Consider the following 23,254-nt stretch of genomic DNA (forward strand, 5'->3'; position numbering starts at 1 on the left):
TTATTTATCTTTAGAAATTTATCCATTACCATTGCCTGCATTATTGTGGAACTGTTTAGTTTATGATTTATTGTATACGTCAATCCCTTCGTGGTAATCGGTATTCTAGAACGGCTCTTTAGAAGTGTTAAAAAGAGATTGAAGCTTTTGTTCAGGGTTTAGGGAACACGATTTAATAAACCGCTGGGTACACTAACCGGGAACTCATCCGGTTTATTTAGTCATGTCTGATTCTCACATTACACTGATTTGATTATGGTTTAGGTTCAAAGTTAAATTTGTTATGCGTTTAATTTTTTTTTTAGGTTTTGAATTATACACACAACTTTATTTTTTGTACACTTTATTTTTTGTACATAAACCAAATAGCAACGCTAAATAATCTTTATGTAAGGTTTATAAAAAAAAAACATATATGCTATAGTTGATTTTTTTTTATTTTGATGATTAACATAAATCAACTAATTACAGTTGTGTACAAAAGTTAAATATCAATCTATAATATTTTTATAGAAACCATTTAAATGAATATATGCACTATATATGTATTAAATTATATAATATTTTCGTAAACACTTATATATATTTAGTTGACATATTCATAAATTTAATATAATTTCTGTAAAAAGTATTTAGACACATTATTTTGTGTGCTATATACTTTCATATTTAATAATTCATATTTTAACTGCATATGATTATAAATGGTAATGGTTATTCATAATTCCTTAATATCAATAAAATATCAAACATATTTTTTTTGTTCTTACATATACATGTATGCATTTATATATTTTAAAAATTTAAATGAAAATTTTGCTGATACAATAACAAATATAAAAATTGACAATATTAGTTTTATATTTGAACTAAATGGTAAGAAAGAACCGAAAATCGAATGAAGATACAAAAAATAAGCGCAAAACAGGAATACTCTTATAATTTTTGTAGCTGTCACAAATTTTCATAAAATTTAAATTACATTATATTTATTAAAGTGATGATATTCATTTTTATTTTTGTAAACATGATATTTATTACTTATTTATAATAAGTTTTATTTTTTAGATATTTAGTTTTCATTAAAAAAATTCAACATTTATTTAAATATAATAATTTATTAAATTAGTTTGATCTGCATTTGTTGTGTTTGATCTTCATTTTTGTTTGATCTGCGTCACCCATTATATGGAAAATCCATTTGGCGTCAACTTTTCAAATGTCTTCTACTTTGGATTGTTCATGTATAAATTATGAATCTTGTGTTTTGAACTTTTGAAGATATTATATTGTATATAGAAAGGAATCTAGTTCTAGTTATACAATATAATTTTAAAAGACGTTGATTCCTAAATAAAGGAAGAAATATATACTTGATGTTCAAGTAGCCTTTTAAGAGAAATCACAAAAATTATACTATAAGTGTTTCTCATGAATTTTATTTTAATTTTACCAAGAAATATATACTTGATATCTCATGACAATACTTATACCTGTAATTTCATTTTTGTTAATAGTATTTTAGGTATAGAGATTTTGTAGTCTTTCCACATCTTTTTAAATCTGCATGAATCAATCATTATTTATTAGCCATGTAATATAATTTCTTCTAGCATGCAAATGCTACAAAAATAAATAGAGATTTTGGAAGACCAGCATAAGAGACAGAAAATTTGTAGTAAAAATTATATGCGTACGCTGTTAACATAAATAACTAAGAAATTCATTATTTTTTTGGTAATAAGATATTAAATTAAGAAGCAAGTGCAGATGAATGATAAGTAGAAGTATAGGACACATGGATCTGTCAATTAATCCATTCCAATAGACTCAACATCACAGAAACCTAAAAGTCATACAAAACCCCAATTGAATATGCTGCAACGTGCAAAGTTTACAGAAGTCGGAATGTTAAATAGTTGAGAAAGAGCACTAAAGATTATTCAAATAAAATTGAACATAAAACCAACCCAATGTCTGGAAAGTAGATGACTAATATAAATTGGTCAGACCAAAGTACCTCAGACAGCCGCACCTGCTTCTGAAAATTTCCACTCACCATACAAAGCACCTTCTCGTTCTTTTACACTGCACAAATAGTAAAGAAGGTTTTAAGAATGATCAATTTTCTGGTCTGGTGTCTCTTGTTCATTAGCACATTTACAATTAAACATTTGTGTACAGGATGAAAAACGTATAATCTTGAGAGAAAACATTGCATGTGAGCAAATGAGGCCTGATAGATAAAAACCATAGTAGAATTAGAGAACAGAGTGAGATCTAAAGAGATTAATAGAGAGTAAAATAAGATAAAGAATCATATGAATTAACAATTTTTTTCGGAGAAGAAGTCTTGCATGTCCACATCGAGTTTGTGGATTACTGGATTAGAGAAGGAAAAAAATGTGTTTTTTAAGAAATCTGCAGTAATAGAATATCATTGCACAAGTATAAATGATATAGTGGAAGTAGTTATTCGGAAATTGCTAGTTCATGGAGGTGTGAAAAGAAGAACCGTCCTCGAGGTGGATTGAGAGAATATTTTTGATTTTCTAGTAAAAACTTAAAATTAAAACGTAAGTGGGAACATTTAGTCTTTTGTATGTTTATTCTTTCCTTTTTAAAAATTTTTATTTTTAAATTATGTGGTAAAATTCTAGAATATGATTGGTTGAGTGACTTTTGCTTTCATATTTTTCTAACGCTTTGTTTTGTTAAAACTGATTTAGAACACATTACATCATTGGAGAGTAAGATTTAACGATAACGAGAAACTAATGGTCTTTCTACACTAGAAACTAATGAAGACAAACAACATTGATGACATTTTAGTAATACAAACTGATCTTGTTTCAAAAAAAGATATATTAGGTGTTTCCGTTCCAATAATAGCAGACGAACTTCTATTACCTTCAACTGAAACATGACAATATCTCATCATCTAAATAAATCTTCTTCTTCGGTTGTCTTTCTCAATTCTGTCTCAAGTTAGCTTTAGTTAAGATACTGTTGAACAAAACTGAAATACAAAATATAAATCAGATAGATAGTTGGGATTGATGGTTCATATCCAATATAACCACCCAAAATCCCATAAGAATATGGAAGTAAACCAATCCTAAAGCAAAACTTGATCCACCTCCTTGCATAGAAAAAAATTGAAAGACAAAACCACTTCAGCACCAATAACTCACTCAATCGAAGACCAAACACACTCAAAGAAAAAAAGAAGCTGCATGATAACTCATCAGAAAGACGAACCCAAAACGGATCTTTAAGCCAGTGCAAATGAACTTGTTATCAGCAAATCACTTATAGAGAGTTAATATTAGACAAATCGAGAGCAAAAAAACTAATCTCCTTTCGTCATTATACAATCGATGTTGCCTATTTGTATACATATAAAGTCTTAAAAATTATTAAAATGAGATGTAATACGTTAACTCTTTAACAACGATGATATATTTAATAGACCAATATTTTTATTAATCATTTTATAATCGATAAAGATTGTAGTATTACAAAATGTTAAAATCATTTCATAAACAAACATTATTATAATAACTCAGCCCGCGCACGCGCGAAGATTATCATCTAGTATACAGAGGATTTAGTAATGACAATAAATGAAAATTTTCATTAATAAGGAAAATGCCCTTTTCCGTCATTTACCAAATACTAGTACTTACTTTTATTTTATGCTTAAACGCCGCAGTTAAAAAAGAATGGACACATGCATGCTATGTTTTATTTAGGGGCACAACCTATGTATATTTTTTTTTCTTCCAATTTTAGGGGCACAACCTATATATTTAGATAATGGAAAAAAGTTGAGTTTTTTATTTGAAAAAGAGGAAATGCTTGCTAACTTGAGATGATGGACCAGATTCTAAAGGCTTATTGTGATTGCTGTCTATGTATAATTTATTAATAATACCAATTGTTCCACATATAAACTTTCAGTAAATAAATTTGATAACTAAAATTTCAGTAATCTTACTTTTATATATACAAGTAACAAAAAAAAAACAACATTTAAATCTCTCTATAATATTATTTGAGAAGTCAGTTTCTTATGTGTCGCGCTCACGTTAACTCTCACGATGGTTTATTACACTTACACCCTTAATGAATAAAAAATATTATTAGTGAATTCTATTTTTTATTATTAGTGATTTCCATTAATAACAATTATTTATGTTTCTTTTTTCTTAATATAACTGTGATTAACTTTTTACTGTAATTTTCCTTTTTATTAAAACATAAATAATAAAAAGAAAAAATATAAAACATAAACATAGACATTTATATAAAACGAATTTAGTTTTTTTTATTCTTTATGTTTCCTACAACAAAAATAAAAAAAAAATCAATAACTGTTAAAAATTTATACTTATAAATATATATAAAAAAACTTCACAAAACTGAAAAATATATTAAATTCAGATATATTTTTCTAAAAGAGAATAATATTTTTATTATAAATATCTTTTGATTTAATAATTAATAAGAAAATAATTTGGAACAACATAAATGGTTATTTAGTAGAAGTCAGTTTCTTATGTGTCGCGCTCGAGTTAACTCTCATGGTGGTTTATTACACTTACACCATTAATGAATTAAAAATATTATTAGTGATTTCCATTTTTTTATTATTAGTGATTTCCATTAATAACAATTATCTATGTTTCATTTTTCTTAATAAAACTGTGATTAACTTTTAATGCAATTTTCTTTTTTATTAAAACACATAAATAATAAAAATAAAAATTTATAAAATATATATAAAAACGAATTTAGTTTTTTATTCTTTATGTTTCCTACCACAAAAATAAAAAATTCAATAACTTTTAAATCTTTATACATATAAATATATATAAAAATAACTTCACAAAAACTTAAAAATATAATAATTCAGATATATTTTTATAAAATATAATAATATTTTTATAAAGTATCTTTTGATCTAATAATTAATAAAAAAATAATTTGGAACAACAAAAATTATTATTTAATATCTTATTTTTTCCAAAAATTATTATATATTATGAATATTTTAAAACCAAATAAATATTTTATAATGTGAGGCTACAACAATATAAATAGTATTTCTTATTTATCAATATATTTTTGATTGAATGATTAGAATTTTCATAACAAAATTTATTAACATTTCAAATTTTTAGTTTTATCGAAAACAACATATAGCAAATTATACACAATCTTACAAAATATATTTTTCATCCTAAGATAAAAGTAACAAGATGAGCTTATTTTAGTTTAACTGTAACCAAAAAAAATCGATACAATTCAATATACTAAATTATGAAAAACCAAATCAAACAGTTATTAAGATTTAGCTTGTAGTAGTGTTCTGTTGTATGAATTTTCAAAATATTACAATTTATTTTTATTAATGCAATTCTGATTTAATATTTATTTTTCCTATTTTCTAAAACAATATATACCCATTTATACAAAAAAACACTAATATATTTACAAATATAAGAAAATGAACTTAACTACATGAATTTAAGAAAATAATAGTCCAATTTTAATATAATTTGTTTAATTTAAATAATAGATACAATTTAACACAAACATAAATATTTGAAACTGTACAAAATATTATATGTGAAATTATATATCCAGTTAAGATGAGAACATAATACTGCATAACAAACTTACTTTTTCAATAATATTATAGAGATTAAAAATTAACTTAAAAGTTATAAACAAAGAATTTTCTTTTATCTATTGTTTAAATTCAATCATTACGTAAATGTTTGTACCTGTGCATGAGCACGGGGAAATTACCCAGTTATCAGCCTTGTTCAAAAAATCGTCCGCAGAGCCGATTACTCGGCCGAGTATACGTGATACGTAAGTGGAACGTGGCGAATTGGGCCAAATCGGATGCTTTCTACGCTGAGCCCTGTACGAACGCTTAATACGTAGAAGTAGTTGTATTATTAGTGAATTTGCTTGGCCCAACTCGTGATTTCCTTCTTAATAATTTATGTTAGCAACCCAAAGCTCAGCCAATCGTAAGTTCTCATATCTTTTCACACATAAAACAACATTCCTCTTCTTTTCTACTTACATTTCTCCTGTTTTTTTTTCTAAACTTCAAATAGCGAAAAACAAACCCCCAAATCTCTACAATTTGGTCTTTTTATAAATTACTAGGTCCTTGTCCGCGCTACGCGCGGATAGTATTTTGATTTTTTTTCATATTTTTGTACTATTATGTTAATTGTTTAGTTTTATAAAATGTTATGTTTTTACTGTAAATTTGGAATTAAAAATCTAATTTTTCCTTACTGTAAAGTAAGTTAATTTTTTTGAATCTTACTACAACACATTATACACGAAGAAAATATAGTTGGTCTTTATATTCTTATTTGGTGTAATATTAAAAAATTTGATGTTTGTTTAAATGATTTTTTAAAATTATATATTTTAGGATTGATTTTCGTGACTATATTTTATAATTGGCTAAAAAAAATTGTTTGTCCCATATAGACATCTACATAAATGTGGATTTCTGATAAATTTGTTCATTGAGATATTTAGTTTCACTTTTAACTTTATTCTCTTTTTTGGCACCCTCATGCTAGCTTGTGGGGCTAGCCAACTTGGTGCAAAAGGGTTTACAAAAGCTGATCGAGATGCGCGTGATCGGACACCTTTTGTTAGGCTATTCGTACGAAATTTTAAAGATCTAGGAATATAAGCAATAGAAAGTTCAGAAAATTCTTTGGATACAGCCTGTATTTCGTCGAGCTCCGAGTCCAATGCAGGTTAATTTTCCTCCTTTTGAATGAGTATAACCAGTTGTTCACAGTCGATTGAAAGACCATCTCTCTGTGTCCAAACTTCAGTATCACTTGCATTACCCATAGCAAACCTTCAGCTTCCGCCTGCAGTGGTGATTTGGTGCGTGTATATCTGCCTTTGCTCCAAACATCATTAGAAAGTCACCATCCATTAACACAAAGCCAAGTCCAGATATGTCTCTTTCATTTATCCAGGATGTCTAGCAGGAGCGTTTTTTTCCAGAGGAACAGTTGTGTCTGTTACCTCAACTCCCATATCAATCTCCATAAACTCGTCTATACGTTGAGCTATCCTCCAACACTCTGCTTCAATTTTATTCGCTAATGGGAAAGACATAATTCCTATGACACTATTAATGATTGTTTTTTTTTGTAACACCGGTACGGCAAACTTATGTTTTATTTAACAAAACTTTTATTTTAATTTCGTATTAAAGAATCAATCATATTTTATATTATCCATAATTTTAGTAAATTTGCTTATTTGTCATGTTTTTTTTAGGTTTTAGCTAAATCATTGATTTATTATTTATTTTTAGCTAACTCACTAATTTATTAATTTAAAAAATATCCTTAATTAATATTATATATATTAAAAATGAATTTTATTTTAGTAATATTAAATTTCTATTTTATATTAAAATTTAGTTAGTTTTTCTTATTTGTCATATTTTATTAGGTTTTAGACTTTTTGATAGGTTATTGATTTATTATTAATTTCTAACTGATTCGTTAATGTGTTAATTAAAACAATACCCTTAATGAATTATATATATAATTAAAAATAAATTTTATTTTAATCATATGAAGTTTATATGTTATATTAATATTAAATATTTGATTCTAAAATAATATAATAAAATTATAGAAAAATTTAAAAAATAAGACAATTTTATATATTTTTTGTTGCTATCTGAAAACAATATTTTTATTATAAAAGTTAAAAAAATACAAAAAATTATAATTAAATATTATTCAAGAAAAAAAATTTATATAAATATATTTTCTAAACTATTTCTAAGATTTGAGTGTTTTAAAAAATTTAACACGGGATGTTTAAAACACGGGATTATGCTTGTGAGAGAGTGGCTGGGAATGGGCTTCGAGATGGGTCGAATGGACTTTAAAAATAACTTTTTTTTTAACTCAAACCCAATCCGGATGACATGGCATCTTGATTGGTTCATAATATTTTACCTATGTGGCATGGCTTAGAAATGAGGGATTTAGTCCCTTTTATATAGTAGGATGAATCTAATATTGATGATGTAATATACATAAATATGTATTATACGTGTGTATGTAGAGTATTATACATTAAAAATACAAAAATTCCTTCCCGAGTACTCCCCGATTTTTCTCCGCGTTTTCAATAAATCGCTAGGCCCGTATGCGCCGCACGCGTAGCGCCTAGCGAGTTTCCGAACAAGGGTTATCAGTAATCTGTAAGCGAGCATTTATTTTGATTCTTTATTTATAAAAAAAACAGTACCTCTTATATATTAATTGAGTAACATTGCAACATTGTTTTGTAATCATGTGTCACCGTGAAAATAAAATTCAAAATTCATAGAAAAATAGGTTGGCTCATCTTAACTTATATTATATTTTTTATTAAACTAACTATTAAATTGATAAATAGTATACAATAGAATATTCTCGCATTTTCATTAAACAAAAGCTACGGAATTGTCTAATATGATTAACATATATATATGACAATTAACGATTATGAATAATAATTATTTGATAACAATTTTTGTATCTTAGCTCTTTTTGTTTATTTTATATTATCGAAAAGTCGCACATTAGAAATTTTGTGTTTATCATATGAATATGAATTCTCAATAATAAATATCTATATTAAAATATGCTATATATATGTCTATGTCATTGAAATTTAGTTATATATTGTACCATATAAAATAAATAAAATATTTTTTTTGATTAGTTTACCAAAAAAATATCGTAAATAAACAAGATGTATTGTTTTAATTTATATGATTATTCTAATTTAATTATATACATAATACGTAAATGAATACAAATAAATATAATTTATAAAAAAAATTATATATAACATTCATCCCGCAAAATTGTGCGGATCTTAACACAAGTAATAAAATATAAAGAAACATCATTTAATTGATCAGTAATCTGTAAACCAGCATTTATTTTGATTCTTTATAAAACAATTGAAATATTTATAAAGAATTGTAATAATGCATTGAACGATTAATCCGTCACCACTATACATCTTACGAATCCATTAATTTTATTGGATTTCTCTGTAATGATAGTCGTCACCTTTCGAAATCGATCCTGACCGTCCAAGATCAAAATCAGTATTATCAAGTTTGATGAGCCTTCCTTTTAAGAAGATGAACAAGAACGTTGTCAAAAAAAAAAAAAAGAAGATGAACAAGAAAGATGTTTGATCTCTTTATACATACCGAAAGAAACAATTATTCGGTTGTTCGTTTTTGTACCCAGCCACTAGCCATCAAGGAACATTAGGAATGATTGGAAAAAAAATGATAGGAATAAAATTTTGGGAACGACGAGGAACAAAGGTTCCTTGTCAAAATTAACAAGGAACAAATCAATACTATTAAAAGGGAATGAGTTTTAATAAATCTACTTAAAAAAGTTGTTTGGACGATTTCATTAATTAATAATATTTTGGTCTTACTTTAAATTTCAACTAACAATTAGTTACCTTATATTTATCTAACAATCATTCAGTCAATATTTTTATGTATTAGACCCTTATCTTTTTGTTCACTATTTGATTATACCACATATATACTTTATTTATTAGACCGCATCATTTGGTACACGAAAATATTATACCACATGATACACTTCATTTTATTAAAACACACTTCTTATCAATACATCACTTATTAATCCCAACCACGGGTTGTAGCAATATTAAAGGTTTAACGTTCAAATATGGGTAATTCATTACAACATTAAATGAAACTAACATGTATTGTAAGTCAATTTCTATAATTTTATTAAAAGAGAAACTGGTTTTTGCTCATTAACAATAATATAGGCATTGGAAACAATAGAAAATATATTGGAAACGTTTCACTCAAATAAATACTGAAATTTTGGTTGTTAAAATCAATGCTGATATTGCCTAGATTGTAACAATCAGTTTGAAAAACAAAAGAGAATATATTATCGATATGCTAATTATATTCATTTACTTGATTAACACTTTTATTGATTTCGAATTCATTTTAAAGAAAGTCGATTGTTTGAATATATTTTCAGAATATATTGTATTTTATTGGGAATATATTATATATAAATTTTGTAAATAAATTACTGAAACGATTCTTTTTTTATTTAGAATTTTAATCCACATAGTATTGGTTTCAAAGATATAGAATCTGCTTGGCTATTTATGAAATTTATTTTAATGTTGGTTTCGTTTTTTCAGTTTGGTATGATTTATTCTCCAATAAATGTTATCAGATCAATGCTTTATCTTATTTAGAAATTCATTAAAATTTTATTTAATTTCAAAAACAAACCCGCGCTTTTAAGCGTGGGTCAAAATCTAGTTTGTATTATAATTCTCTACAAAAAAGAGAATAAGAAGGAATGAAGTGGAAAAAATATTCCTTACGGATAGTATCATTTTTGAGGAACATTAAGGAATGCAGTGTTCCTCTTCGTTCCCTTGGTTACCATTCAAACCCTTAGATGTTCATTTGAATCAACATTTACATTCTGTATCTAAATGCAAAAATCTAAAATATTTAAAGTATCTAGATATTTAAGATGTAAAATGTGGATATAATATTTGCATATAAAAATCAAAAGACCTAATTACCTTTCAGTATAAATATAAAATCAATTTTTTCTGCCAAAACCGTAAAATGAGTTTTTTCGTCAAAATTGAAATCATGTTTTTCGTCAAAAAGGTAAAATTAAGTTTTCCGCCAAAATTGTAAAATTGATTTTTCACACCAAACGGAAAATTTAGTTTTTTTTGCCAACCCACAAAATCACATCTTTTCTCGCCAAAATCACAAAATTTCGCTTACCCGCTAAAACTGCAAAATTAAAAATTTTGCGTCAAAATCACATTTTTTAGCAATACTGCAAAATTGAAGTTTTTGCCAAAATCGTAAAATTAAATTTGCCCACTAAAACTTCAAAATCATTTTTTTCCCTCCAAAAACCAGAAAATTGAGTTTTTCTACCAAAAATGCAAAATTGGATTTTCCCGTCAAAACTGCAAAATAGTTTTTTCACCACAACCGCAAAAGTACGTTTTCTGTCATATTAGAATCGAGTTTTTCCATAAAACTGTAAAATTAAGTTTCCTCACCAAAACCTTCGAATCACGTTTTCAGCAAATCACAATATTGTGTTCTTCCGTCAAAACCGTAAAAACATTTTTTGCAAAACCACAAAATTGATTTTTCCGCCGAAACCTAAAAAAAAATGCCATCAAAAATTCAAATTAGGTTTTTGTTAAAATATGAAAAAATCAAATCATGTCTATTTATTATTTTAAAATTAATTTATTATTAATAATACTATGTAAGGAACCCGTGCGATATCGCATGGAAACTAATTTTACAAAAATAAGTTCACCATATTTTATAAAATAATGTTTTTTAGAAAAACATTATACAATTGTATTCGAAAAAATACATGTGTTACAAATTTATCTGGCATGCAACTATATTTTTTTATTGATAATACGATAATTTTTTTATATATGTTTGGTTATAATAAAATTATAAATATGTCAGTATCAAATAAGATATATGTCTAATTATCCGCTTAACTAAGTTATTTAAAAATTTCAAAAATTTAAAACTACTTAAAAAGCAAAGACATTCCATGTGGTCATTTACTAAATTAATAAGGTAAATTATAACAACAAGACAAATATGATTGGTTTGAAACCATGTAAGACATGTGTTATCGGAAACATGATTATATTAGGCCTGGGCATTCGGGGTCCCAATCGGGTTTCGGTTTTATCCAATCGTGTTTCGGTTTTTCGGGTTCATCAGAATCAGGCCCATTCGGATTATATGAAAGTTCGGTTCGGGACCGGTTCGGGTTCTATCGGGTTCGGATCGGGGTTAGTGAATCTTCAAAGAACCGGTACAACCCAATATACTTTCGGGTTCGGGTCCCAATCGGTTTTTCGGTTTAAAAGTACCTGATTTTTACCTATTTTATAACCAAAACATGAGTAAAATCGGTTCTTCAGTTTTAAAATATCTGTTTTGTACCTATTTTGTAACCAAAACTTAAGTAAAATCGATTCAAAAATAAGGAACATCAACCGTGATTATTCAAAATCAAACGAAAAGTAAACATATTTACTGATAAAAAGAAAACCAAATAAATAAAAGCATAAAACGAAAATCAAGTTCTCATGAAATGAGAAACATTGGTTAACGAAAACAAAATTAAAATCTAAATACTTCAAGATTCAACGTCCATCTTTAACCATCAACATTAATATAATAGAACCACCAACCTTCATGTAATAGATAAGTATTTTAGATTTTCAATATTTCTTAGTGTATTTTGGATACATATTATGAATTGAGATCATGTTTGGTACAAGATCTTTTCGAGGTTTTGAATGTTTCGGGTTTTATCGGATATCCATTTAGATTCGGGTTCGGTTCGGATAATACCCATAACCCGAAATACCACAAAACAAGACCCATTCGGTATTTACGTCGGGTTCGGATCGGTTCGGATTCATTTTTATCGGATCGGATTCGGTTCGGGTTTTCGGGTTCGGTTTATTTGCCCAGCCCTAGATTATATGATAAATTTAAGATATCTTATCTTTAAACATATTCTTTTTTAGCATATAACTCACACATTCTTTTTAAAATATTATTATTGGTATCTTCTGTAAAAGAGAGTCTTTCCAAAAAAAAATGACCTTGTTAGAAAGTTAAAATATGTGTTTTCGTTTTAAAAGGTAACATCACAAAAGATTATGCTAACGAACCAACGCTATTCTATATGATAGACTTTTTGTATTTTCTATGAAAAAATTGTGATCTTCAAGAAACTTAATTGGTTTTATTGAATTAGTATTGATTAAAAATTATTGAAAATTGAAAATTACAGAAAATGATATATTTATTATGGTGATTTAATGTGTTTTTTTAAATATGTGTAAAAACACTAAAAAGTTTATCTTTGTGAAACAGAGGGATTAAATGTTTTGTCTCGAAGTAAACAGTAACTATAACAACGTTTGGATGCAACATCCATATATTATTAATACAACTTAGTACTTCCTCCGTTTTACAAAGATAGATTTTTTGGTGTTTTCACACATATTAAGAAAACACATTAAATTACTATAATAAATGTATCATTTTCTGTAGTTTTTAATTTTCAATAATTTTTAACCAATAGTAATTCATTAAAGTCAATTAATTTTCTTGAAGATTATAATTTTTTTCATAGAAAATACAAAAAGTCTATCTTTGTGAAATAATTTTTTTTTTCTAAAATACTTAACTTAATGAAACGGAGAGAGTATTCAACTTAACATCTGAATATAATATCTGAATATTGCATTAAATACAAAAAGAACATGGTCTTAGTGAATTTAATGAATTTAATGCATCTGCAATGGATATTGTAGCAAATGATTTCAACATTAAAATTTCAACTATTTCCGTGTAAGATATCTATAAGCATTTTGTAATTTCCTTTCAAAACAAATGTCTTTACAAACTTGTTGTAATGCAATAAGCAGAACATTGGCTTATGCTTCAAGAGGTGAAGTTGTTGCTCCAGGTTGAATCCGGTCGTTTGTTCTTCTACGTCGTCAAGAGTCCAATACCGTTTCAGCAACATTTCTAACAAATTAAAAAGGAAAAAGTCAACAAATTGGGTTTTGTAAATATTGAGATTACTAGTATAAAAATTCAATTAGTTTGGTGATGACACGAAAACGCGTACGGTTACATATCACATCTTATTCAACGTGATTGAACATAAGTTGAATAACAACAGTTTTATTGGCTTAATTAACATAACAGTTAACTCTAGTCGACCAAAGATGTCATCTTTTCACAGCATTCTTGTGTACTGAATTGTACGGAACTAACCTTTTTTTTAAGGGAACTAACTTAATTAGTAGTATTAATTTATATCAAGTTATTCAATAAAAAAATTATTCAAAGTACATTTTATTTTTATAATCAAGTGATTGGTGGATTCACTTTTTGTCAATTTTTATCTGGTACGCAACCAACACTGCGGACCTATTTACCAGATAACTGTATTTATTTATTATACAAGATGCAGATGTGTATTTTCTGCGGATTATTTCTAAAAAATAACATAGATCTTTTATATCTGATGTGCTATGTTTTTATTGATTTTACTTTTAACAGTACATGGCATATGGTTTCATTTTTTGTTCTTTTCAAGATTTAAATAAGGACCAGTTAATAGAGAGATAAAACAGAAATGGTTAATCATCTTTTTCTTAATTCTTACAGCATTGAACTGGTCAACAATTTGTATATATAGTGTTCGCATGCTTAACGAAACATAGGCTCAGGTGACTGCGGTTTGAGCGGTACGGGACAAGCAGTTCAACTGCGGTGCGGTTTTAACAGTTATAAAAACGTATAGATATATAGTAAATGTAGAGATTTTTGTTACTGTTAACTATGGTGCGGGGCGGGACGGTTGTAAACATTCGAAGCCATAATATATTTATACACATAGAAATAAATTTAAATACTCCGTGTGTTTCAAATTGATAAATGTTTTAGTTTTATACACAGATTATAAAACATACTCTTTTTGTTTCTAAATAATGCATGTTTAGATTTTTCACAGATATTAAAAAATTAATATTTAACTATTCATACATTAATTTAAAAAATTACAACAATTTCCCATAAATTTAAACCAATAGAAACTCAATAAATCCAAAATTATCAATTAATATTTTTTGAAGTTTACAATTCATTATTAAAAATACATAGAAAATCTAAAACATTGATTTTTTAGAAACAAGTAAAAAGTGTTACAACATGCATTATTTAGAAACAGATGGAGTATTAAATTTCAGTATTAAATACATATTTTTGTGATTCTCTATTTTCCATAATTTAAACCAATTAGAATTTAGTAAATGCGATTAGTTTTATTAAATTTCACAATTAGCCATTATTAGATAAAATGCATTGAGAATATAAAAATATATCACTTTGAAATATTTTTTTTTCTAAAAACATGTATCTTTATCTATGTTCAAAATTAGCCCGAGTTGCCGAGTTTACGGTCTTATAATCGCTAATCGGAAGGTGATTGTGCCGACTAAGGGATGATCGGAGTGGCTAAGCGGCAGAACAATTCTTTGCCGAGTTAACCGTAGAACTATAGAAATCAGTGCCTAAAATCTCCAATCGCATTTGTTCGATATGATAGTTCTGTAAAGTTTTGGTGTAGATAATTTATTTGCAGAGCAACGTGGATGATTCTTGTTATAAACGTCTAGAAAAAGCTAAAAAAACCGAAGACAATCATGTGTTATGGAAAGTACGGCGATTAGGTTGCAGAGGAAGCTACATACAGTACAACATGTATAAATTAATAATGTTCGGATTTTAAAATTTTATTAATTTATAGAGATTAATTTATAAATTTTTTTCTTATTTAGATTTTTTATTTTAAGATATATTTATTCTAAGATAAAAAAATATTTGATTTTAGTCTATAGAAATTAATTGTTATTTTTTGAAATTTGACACTTATATTACTTTTATTATATTATTTGGTATATATAATATATATTACATAGAACTTAAATGTGATTTTAGATATAATATTACTAAATCTCATAAAAAAATATATTAAGTGTTAAAAAAATATAAAGATAATTCTATTGTGAATATAAAACAAATAATATAATAATAGGTTCTTACATATATAAAATATGTATAAATAAAAATTATTAATTTATAATTTTAATGGGACCATATATTTACATAAAATTTTTAAAAAAATATTATCTTATTATTTTCTCGATTTATGTCAAATTTTGAACCGGTTTAAATTGGAACAGGTGAAATTTACTAATTTATAGAGATTATTAATTTACCGAGTATTAATTTATAAAGGTTTTACTTTATTTGCGTGAAACGATGAAGCTAGAGTAGTAATTTCTTGTTTAACTGATAAAATCAAATAAAATGCAAAAATAGCATATACTGTACCACACATCGAACCAGGATCGTGACCAGATGATTAATACTATCTAACCGTTGGACCAAGTTAATATATTGAATTCAATACCGAAGCTATCAAGATATATTATATAAACGATATAAAAACTCTAAAACTAGGCTTCGATTAATTCCGCATAATCTTCGATTTTCATTAAGCCCGAGATTACCGCATGACTAGTGTCTAGCGTAGTTCCGAACAGGGATCTTTATGAAACGGAAAACGTAGATTTGTTCATCACAGTAGACGTAAACGTACAATACATATAATTCATTAGTGCAAGTGGAACCCTACGATGTCACGAATATAATCGTAAGTAGCTTGTGGAAATCAACTTTGTTTTTTTAAATATGGCAATCATATACGTAGTACCATATTTATTAAATATTTGCTTATCATAACTAAATATTATCATCAGTCATCACATAAGTATATATTATTGTTAATGTATACGATATTTAGTTTTTATCAATCTTCTGAAACCTGGTAAACCTGGTCTATGCAGCGCCAAGATATCTGTCTAAATGGCAAATCGATTATACCCAAAACAGTTTTCTTAAAATATGATTTATTTTTGTATATCGGATTATAATTTTTTTAAACCGATTAAAATATGTCTTAATCTATCTAAATATATTTAAATCTACCATTTCAAATAATAGTAATAGCGTAAATCCAAAATATTTTATACTTTCTTGTTTTGTTTGTCTAATTTTATAATTTATCGAAAATAATTTATAATTACACCCAAAATATCTAATATAAATATAACATATATACAATGAAGCCTCTATAAATTAATAATGTTTTGACTACACCAAAACTATAATTTTTTTATTAATTTATAGAGATATTAATTTATCGATATACTAACTAAACCAAAAACTCAATTTGGGACTATAAAATTATATTATTTTATAGAGATTTTTAGTGTATATTAATTTATAGAGTATTAATTTAAAGAGGTTATACTGTATATATATAAATAAATCGATAATCCATTAAACTCCCAAATAATATGCTTAGTCATTGATACTATATAAAACCCTTAGTTACGACTTAATGATTTCTTAAACATGGGGTTGTCACACAAACAACATTCATAGATCAAAATTGATAAATTTCTTTGAGTCAATTAGGTAGATACCTGAAAACAATTGGGAATTTAGCAAACTACCAAAACAAAAAAACATTGAGGTGTACAGTATACCTATAGGAGTTTAAATGACATTTCTAACCTTCAGTTTTATTTGTCTTTTTAACATTTCTCTCTCTCTGCTCCACCAGCAAACCATTACTCCTCTCTCTCTTCCGTGACTACGTCTTCCATTGCTGCAACTCCTCATTCCTTTATTCAATCCTTTTCTTTCGCTCAAAGTTCCAGCCTTCATTTGAAACCCAACACAAAGTTCCTCGATTTCGACAGGAGTCACCGTGAAGCAGTACGTGACAAGACTCGTTCTTGTTTATCGGAAGGACGGAAACGCACCGGAAGACGGAAATGCGCCGGAGGACGGAGACGCGTCGGAGAGGGAAGAGAGTTGTGCGAGGAGCTCTGGGTGGCGGGAGTCGAAGCCATGGCGGAGCTGGGCGACGAGGATCGGTGGATAGCTTGGCGGTGGAGGCGGGGGATCCGGAGGCGAGTGCGGCGGAGGAGAAGATAGGAGACAGAGGAGCGGAGGGAGAAGACAGAGATCTCCGTGTCAGAGAGGGAAGAGAGCTGGGAGAGGAGATCGGGGTGGCGGGAGACGGCGTCGTGGCGGAGCTGGGCGTCGTGGAGGCGGATCCCTTGGTGGAGACTCTCGGCGGTGGAGGCGGGAATCCGGAGGCGAGTGCAGCGGAGGAGAAGAAGGCGGAGGAGAAGGAAGGGAGAGGAATGGAGAGACGGTGGGTTCGTTTGCGAAAATCCAGAGGTGATTGAAGAAGATGATGGTTTTAGAAATAGGGGTATTAGAGTCATTAATTTTTAAGAAAAGTATGTAACAGTGTTCAATGGTAGATTGCTAATTTCGCAATATTGTTTGTGTATACAATGCAAATTCTCTTTTTTTTTTTTTTTAATACAAGTGTAAGATTTATTTTCATGTGGTATGCACTGTTATAAATCTGAACCTATTCCGATATTTTTGAATCGTTGATATCATATCAAGTTATTTATCTGACAATAACACGCGTCAGTGGTCGGGTGGCGCAAGGCGTTCCGTGAATCTCTAAAATACTCGAATTCGAACCCGCTACTAATCTAGAAAAGCACGGCGCGTTGCCATCAGAACTTTCACATTCTCTCTCTAGACAAAAGGTCACCTATTTTTTTTTTTAATCTGACAAAAATGATATAGATATTTATACTATTAAAAATATCTTTAATATAACTTAAATATTGAAAAATGGATTCGGATTTTTATAAGAGGTTAAACCACATAACAAAAATCTTATACTTAACTCTAAATATCGAAGAACATATATTAATGTCGATATATTGTGTGTGACAACTGAGGACAACTCCATATATATTAAGGGTCTAATTTATATATGAACATGGACTATCCATGATGGACACATAGGTGCTCTGTATGCTTTTTTTTTTTTTCCACACGTATGCTTATCTCACACGTTAAAAGAAAAATTCAAAGAAATCGGTTGTATTTGTATTCTTGTGAGATCATCAATGGTGAACCAAAATAAAGTGAGATCATCAATATCATTTTATTATATCATATGTTGTCCTGGTTTCACATACCATGTCGACATACAAAATAGTAATTCATAGTGTGGATCTAATCAAATCACCAAGTAGTAATATATAGTGTATATCGACGGATCAACCGAATTTATACAAAAACCTCCCAGATTTATACGACTGGTCAAAACTGATGACAACCATTATTTTACTATTAAAGTTTTGGTTTATCGCTAGTGTGAATAAATTGATAATGCTTTGACGTAGCATGCAAAATCATTTATTTTACTTGCTGATATGTATGGACTTTTAATAACGTCAATCAATATAAACTAATTGGAACCCCATTATGGTGGACTAGTAGTTTCTATTAGGGGAGAAGTTGTGATGTTGGTCTAGGCCAGGGATCGATTCTCTTTTAGTACAAAATTATTAATTTCACATGTGGTCACACAGATATGGGCCTATGTTTATGGTCCATTTGAATACCGAAAGATGATCTATCCGTAGATTGCATCTCCCATCCGAAAATTAAGTCTGTGTCTTTAATATACTCGAATTTAATCCTTTTAACTTACAAAAAAAATAAACTAATTGGCCAGGAGAAATAGGAACGCTTTCTGCATGTGTCGTACTCTTATCGTATCTAATAAACTACTTATTTCACATTCTAAAAATAGTGCTCTCTCTGATTTAAATTATACATAATAAAATCACTTTTTAAATACCATATAGAGTATTAGTATTTTAAACCATTTTATCTGTTTTAACTATATAAGCAGTATTAAAACTGCAAAATCTTCTTGATCGATATTATATCATTTTATTTGTTTGATCTGTATTTATTCTATTTAGGTCGTTTATTTCGCTTACTGCCTTGTCCATTTTTTTTTTGAAGCACAAGAAAGGGTAAACTATGCACAAGATTATTTTACTCCCACTAGTTTATGTTGTCTTCCAATATTTATTTTTTTTTTGGTAAAAAAAAAGGTGTTTTCACCTCTTTGCCGGAAACCCAAGCAATGTAAATAGTCTCTCCCAGCGCGAATCGAACCCGGGTGGCAGAAATTACAGCCGCAACCCCTTTACCACCAAAGCTGACTCGTTCCAATATTTATTTTCTTAAATGACAACAAAAATAACACATAAATGCTTTCTTTGGATATTTATTCTTACAAGTAAAATAAAATACTTTTTTGACAAAAGTAAAATAAAATACTTTTGGGCTATATAAATCGTTTTGGTTGATTTTGTTGTCTCTAAATGTTTTTTAGCTTATTGTCTCTAAATGTTAAGTGATTTAAATTATATGTAGATATTGCGCTGAAACGCACCTAGTATTGTGTGTATATATATATATTGTATTTTTCGATATGTATAATACATATCCTCCCGTCAAGTGGTGCAATAAGGGATGAAAATTTCTTCCCAGTTGCACGAACAAGCTGATTAAAATATTCCTTTTTGTTAGTGGTTTTTTTCGCAATATGCTTTGTATTTATTATATTGTTGACTTTTGAGTTGTTTGCCTTTTCTTATTGCCTTTTATGGGACTCCATTCACCCGTCCCAACTTCCATTCTTCCTCGTCTAGAAAAGAAAGGCTATTAGCATTTATCAATTTCATCAAGGGCAGACAAAACTTAAGAGCTTACTACAAAATTCTCCACAGATAAACTGAATTTATTAACGAAATTGAAGCTAATAATTGTAAGTTTGAAATTATTAAAATAACCAAACCGCTTTTGAGAAATAACATATTTTTGTCTATTACATAGCATTCTTTTGCGTATACGTTCAGAGTTAAATATGTAAATATAGAGGAAAACAAAAAAATCATAATTACAAATTTACGTTTGAAAAAAGAACAAGTAAAAGAAGAAGAAGATATTATTGGAGAATCTTTCTTTAGTCTTAGTTGTAAGATTTTTGTGCTACTGGCTTAAAGGTAACCCTATTCTATGATAGAGGCGTGGCTTATTGGACCAAAGTCACCAAACTATATATTACCACAAATCTTAACATAAAGCGATAATACCCTCTCAAATTCCTTTTATTTTAAAAATATTTTATTAAATGAGGCTTTCTACATATAGAACATACTTGGAGTATATATTTAGTTATATCCAGTGTTTGTTACGTGAATGCAAGGCAAGCTAGACTTACGTACGTACCACATTAAACACACGCATAATTTACAAGTATGAAACTAGTGACACAGCCTTTATATATAAATAAGGGGCTAGTGTACGTCATACATCTGCATGTACAAATGCCGCTTTCAAAATCTAATTAAGTAAAAGAACGATATTTAAATTCTCTATAAGTCATATATAGCTTCAGTTCAGAAGACATATTGCCAATATATATATATATATATAGATATATAAATATTGTCAATATCTGATGATAAAATAGCAGAAATATAGAATACTCTTAGTTTTGGTGTATGATCCAAAATTGAGATATTTTGTCGGAGATGGATATTTGACAAGTTAAAGCAAATGTATCAAATTCTAAGTTTAGGTACGAATTGACTTTTTCAAAAGTCTACTAAATAAATTTTAAAAGTTAAATGATTACAGACGGGTTTACATAGAAAACCAAAAAAAAAAAAGAACCCTAAACCACAAACAATCCTTTTTCATTCTTTATATAAACTGATGTTCCCCAAAAGGCTTTTCCTCGCCATATACCTGTGAAAGAAAAAAAAAAGAGATAAAAGGGAAACAATATTCGAGAGAGAGATATGGGTGAGGTGACTTATATGGACGAAGGAGATTTAGAAGCAATAGTCAGAGGTTACTTAGGCTCCGGAGACGCCTTTTCTGGGGAAAGCTCCGGTGGGTTTTCACCTCCGTTTTGCCTTCCGATTGAGACGGCTAGTTTCTATGAACCGGAGATGGAAACAACCGGTTTAGACGAACTTGGTGAACTCTACAAACCTTTTTACCCTTTCGCCTCACAAACAATCCTCACAAGCTCCGTCTCTGTCCCCGGAGATTCAAGAAGTTTCCGAGATGATAAAAAACAACGAACACATGGTTGTCTTCAATCTAACGGATCAAGAGTTGATCATATCCGAATCCCAGTATCCAAATCGAAGAAGAGGTCAGTTATACTTGAAAATCTACTTTCAAATGCATAAAAAAAAAAACTTGAATATTAATAAATGTTTTGAACAAAAAAAAAGAATATTCATATAAAAAAAAACTGATTTTCAGCTGTCTGGGTTACTATTATGAACCAATTCTTGAAAATAATTTTATTAGAATTTTATACATATTAAGAAAGCAGTTTATGTTTGATCATAAATGTATAAACTTTCTGAACTAAACAATTTCCTACGACTTTCAAGCAATAGAAATTTAAAAATATAATTATTGTCAATAAATATTTCGATATATAAAATTTGTTATGCAAATTAATAATATATGCATAGAAAACTGAGAATGTATAAGAAAAAAACATAAAATGCTAGAAAATTCATCTTTACAAATGTAGGGTATATACTATATATAGTTATTATTATCACCAACTTGTTTTTCATAATTATAATTATCATGAATATGCATGCTCCTTGTTGGATTAAATAATTTATGATTCGAATTTGAACAGCAAGAAGAATCAACTAAAGAGAGTTGTTGAGCAAGTGAAGGAAGAAAATCTGTTGTCGGATGCATGGGCATGGCGTAAATACGGGCAGAAACCCATCAAAGGATCTCCATACCCAAGGTCTTAAATCATTTCCGGTTAACATAATCCTATCCTTACTTTTAACCAAAAACCGGTTTGACTTACTTAACCTCTTTTGTTTCTTCAGGAGTTATTACAGGTGCAGCAGCTCAAAGGGGTGTTTGGCAAGAAAACAAGTCGAAAGAAATCCTCAGAACCCGGAAAAGTTCACCATAACGTATACAAATGAACACAACCATGAGTTACCAACCCGGAGAAACTCATTAGCCGGTTCGACTCGAGCCAAATCTTCTCAAACCAAACCGGCCGTAACCAAAAAGTCCGTAAAGCAAGTGGTTTCTTCTCCCACAAGTAACCCCATGATCACATCCACTGATGTATCTTCTGTTGCGGTTCAAGATATGCGAGTTGCAGAAACGAGTACCTACCAAATAACCGTAGAAACCAAGGGCACGAGTAACACTTTACCATCGGATTTGTTGTCTGGGACGGGAACTTTTCCGACTTGTACCGGTGACTTTGATGAACTACTGAGTAGCCATGAGTTCCTCAATGGGTACTTATGGAATTACTAAAGAACAGTAGGTGTATGTATATTCAAACTTATATTATAGTTGCATTGCGGGCATTGAGAAAAATGTATATCTAGGAGATTTGAGTGTCGTAGTTTTCGTCTTGTTTCCAGCTTGACCTGAAAAGTAACCAAATATAGTTCATTTTAATTGTCCTAATAAGCTTACGACAAAAACCCCATTTTACATTCGATTACATAATAT

At 28.5% G+C, this 23,254-nt stretch overlaps 1 protein-coding gene across 1 annotated transcript; it reads left to right on the forward strand.

The window, feature by feature from the left end:
* The first annotated feature begins 21,520 nt into the window (after nt 1–21,520).
* Nucleotides 21,521–23,226, forward strand: LOC106365097 (probable WRKY transcription factor 29). Its single transcript, NM_001316086.1, is given in 3 exon segments — nt 21,521–21,893; nt 22,401–22,517; nt 22,606–23,226. Coding segments are annotated over 3 exon segments (909 nt in total). The 5' UTR covers nt 21,521–21,549; the 3' UTR covers nt 23,054–23,226.
* Nucleotides 23,227–23,254: the final 28 nt, after the last annotated feature.

The sequence above is a fragment of the Brassica napus genome, chromosome A8, assembly GCF_020379485.1.
Source record: "Brassica napus cultivar Da-Ae chromosome A8, Da-Ae, whole genome shotgun sequence".
Lineage (NCBI taxonomy): Eukaryota > Viridiplantae > Streptophyta > Magnoliopsida > Brassicales > Brassicaceae > Brassica > Brassica napus.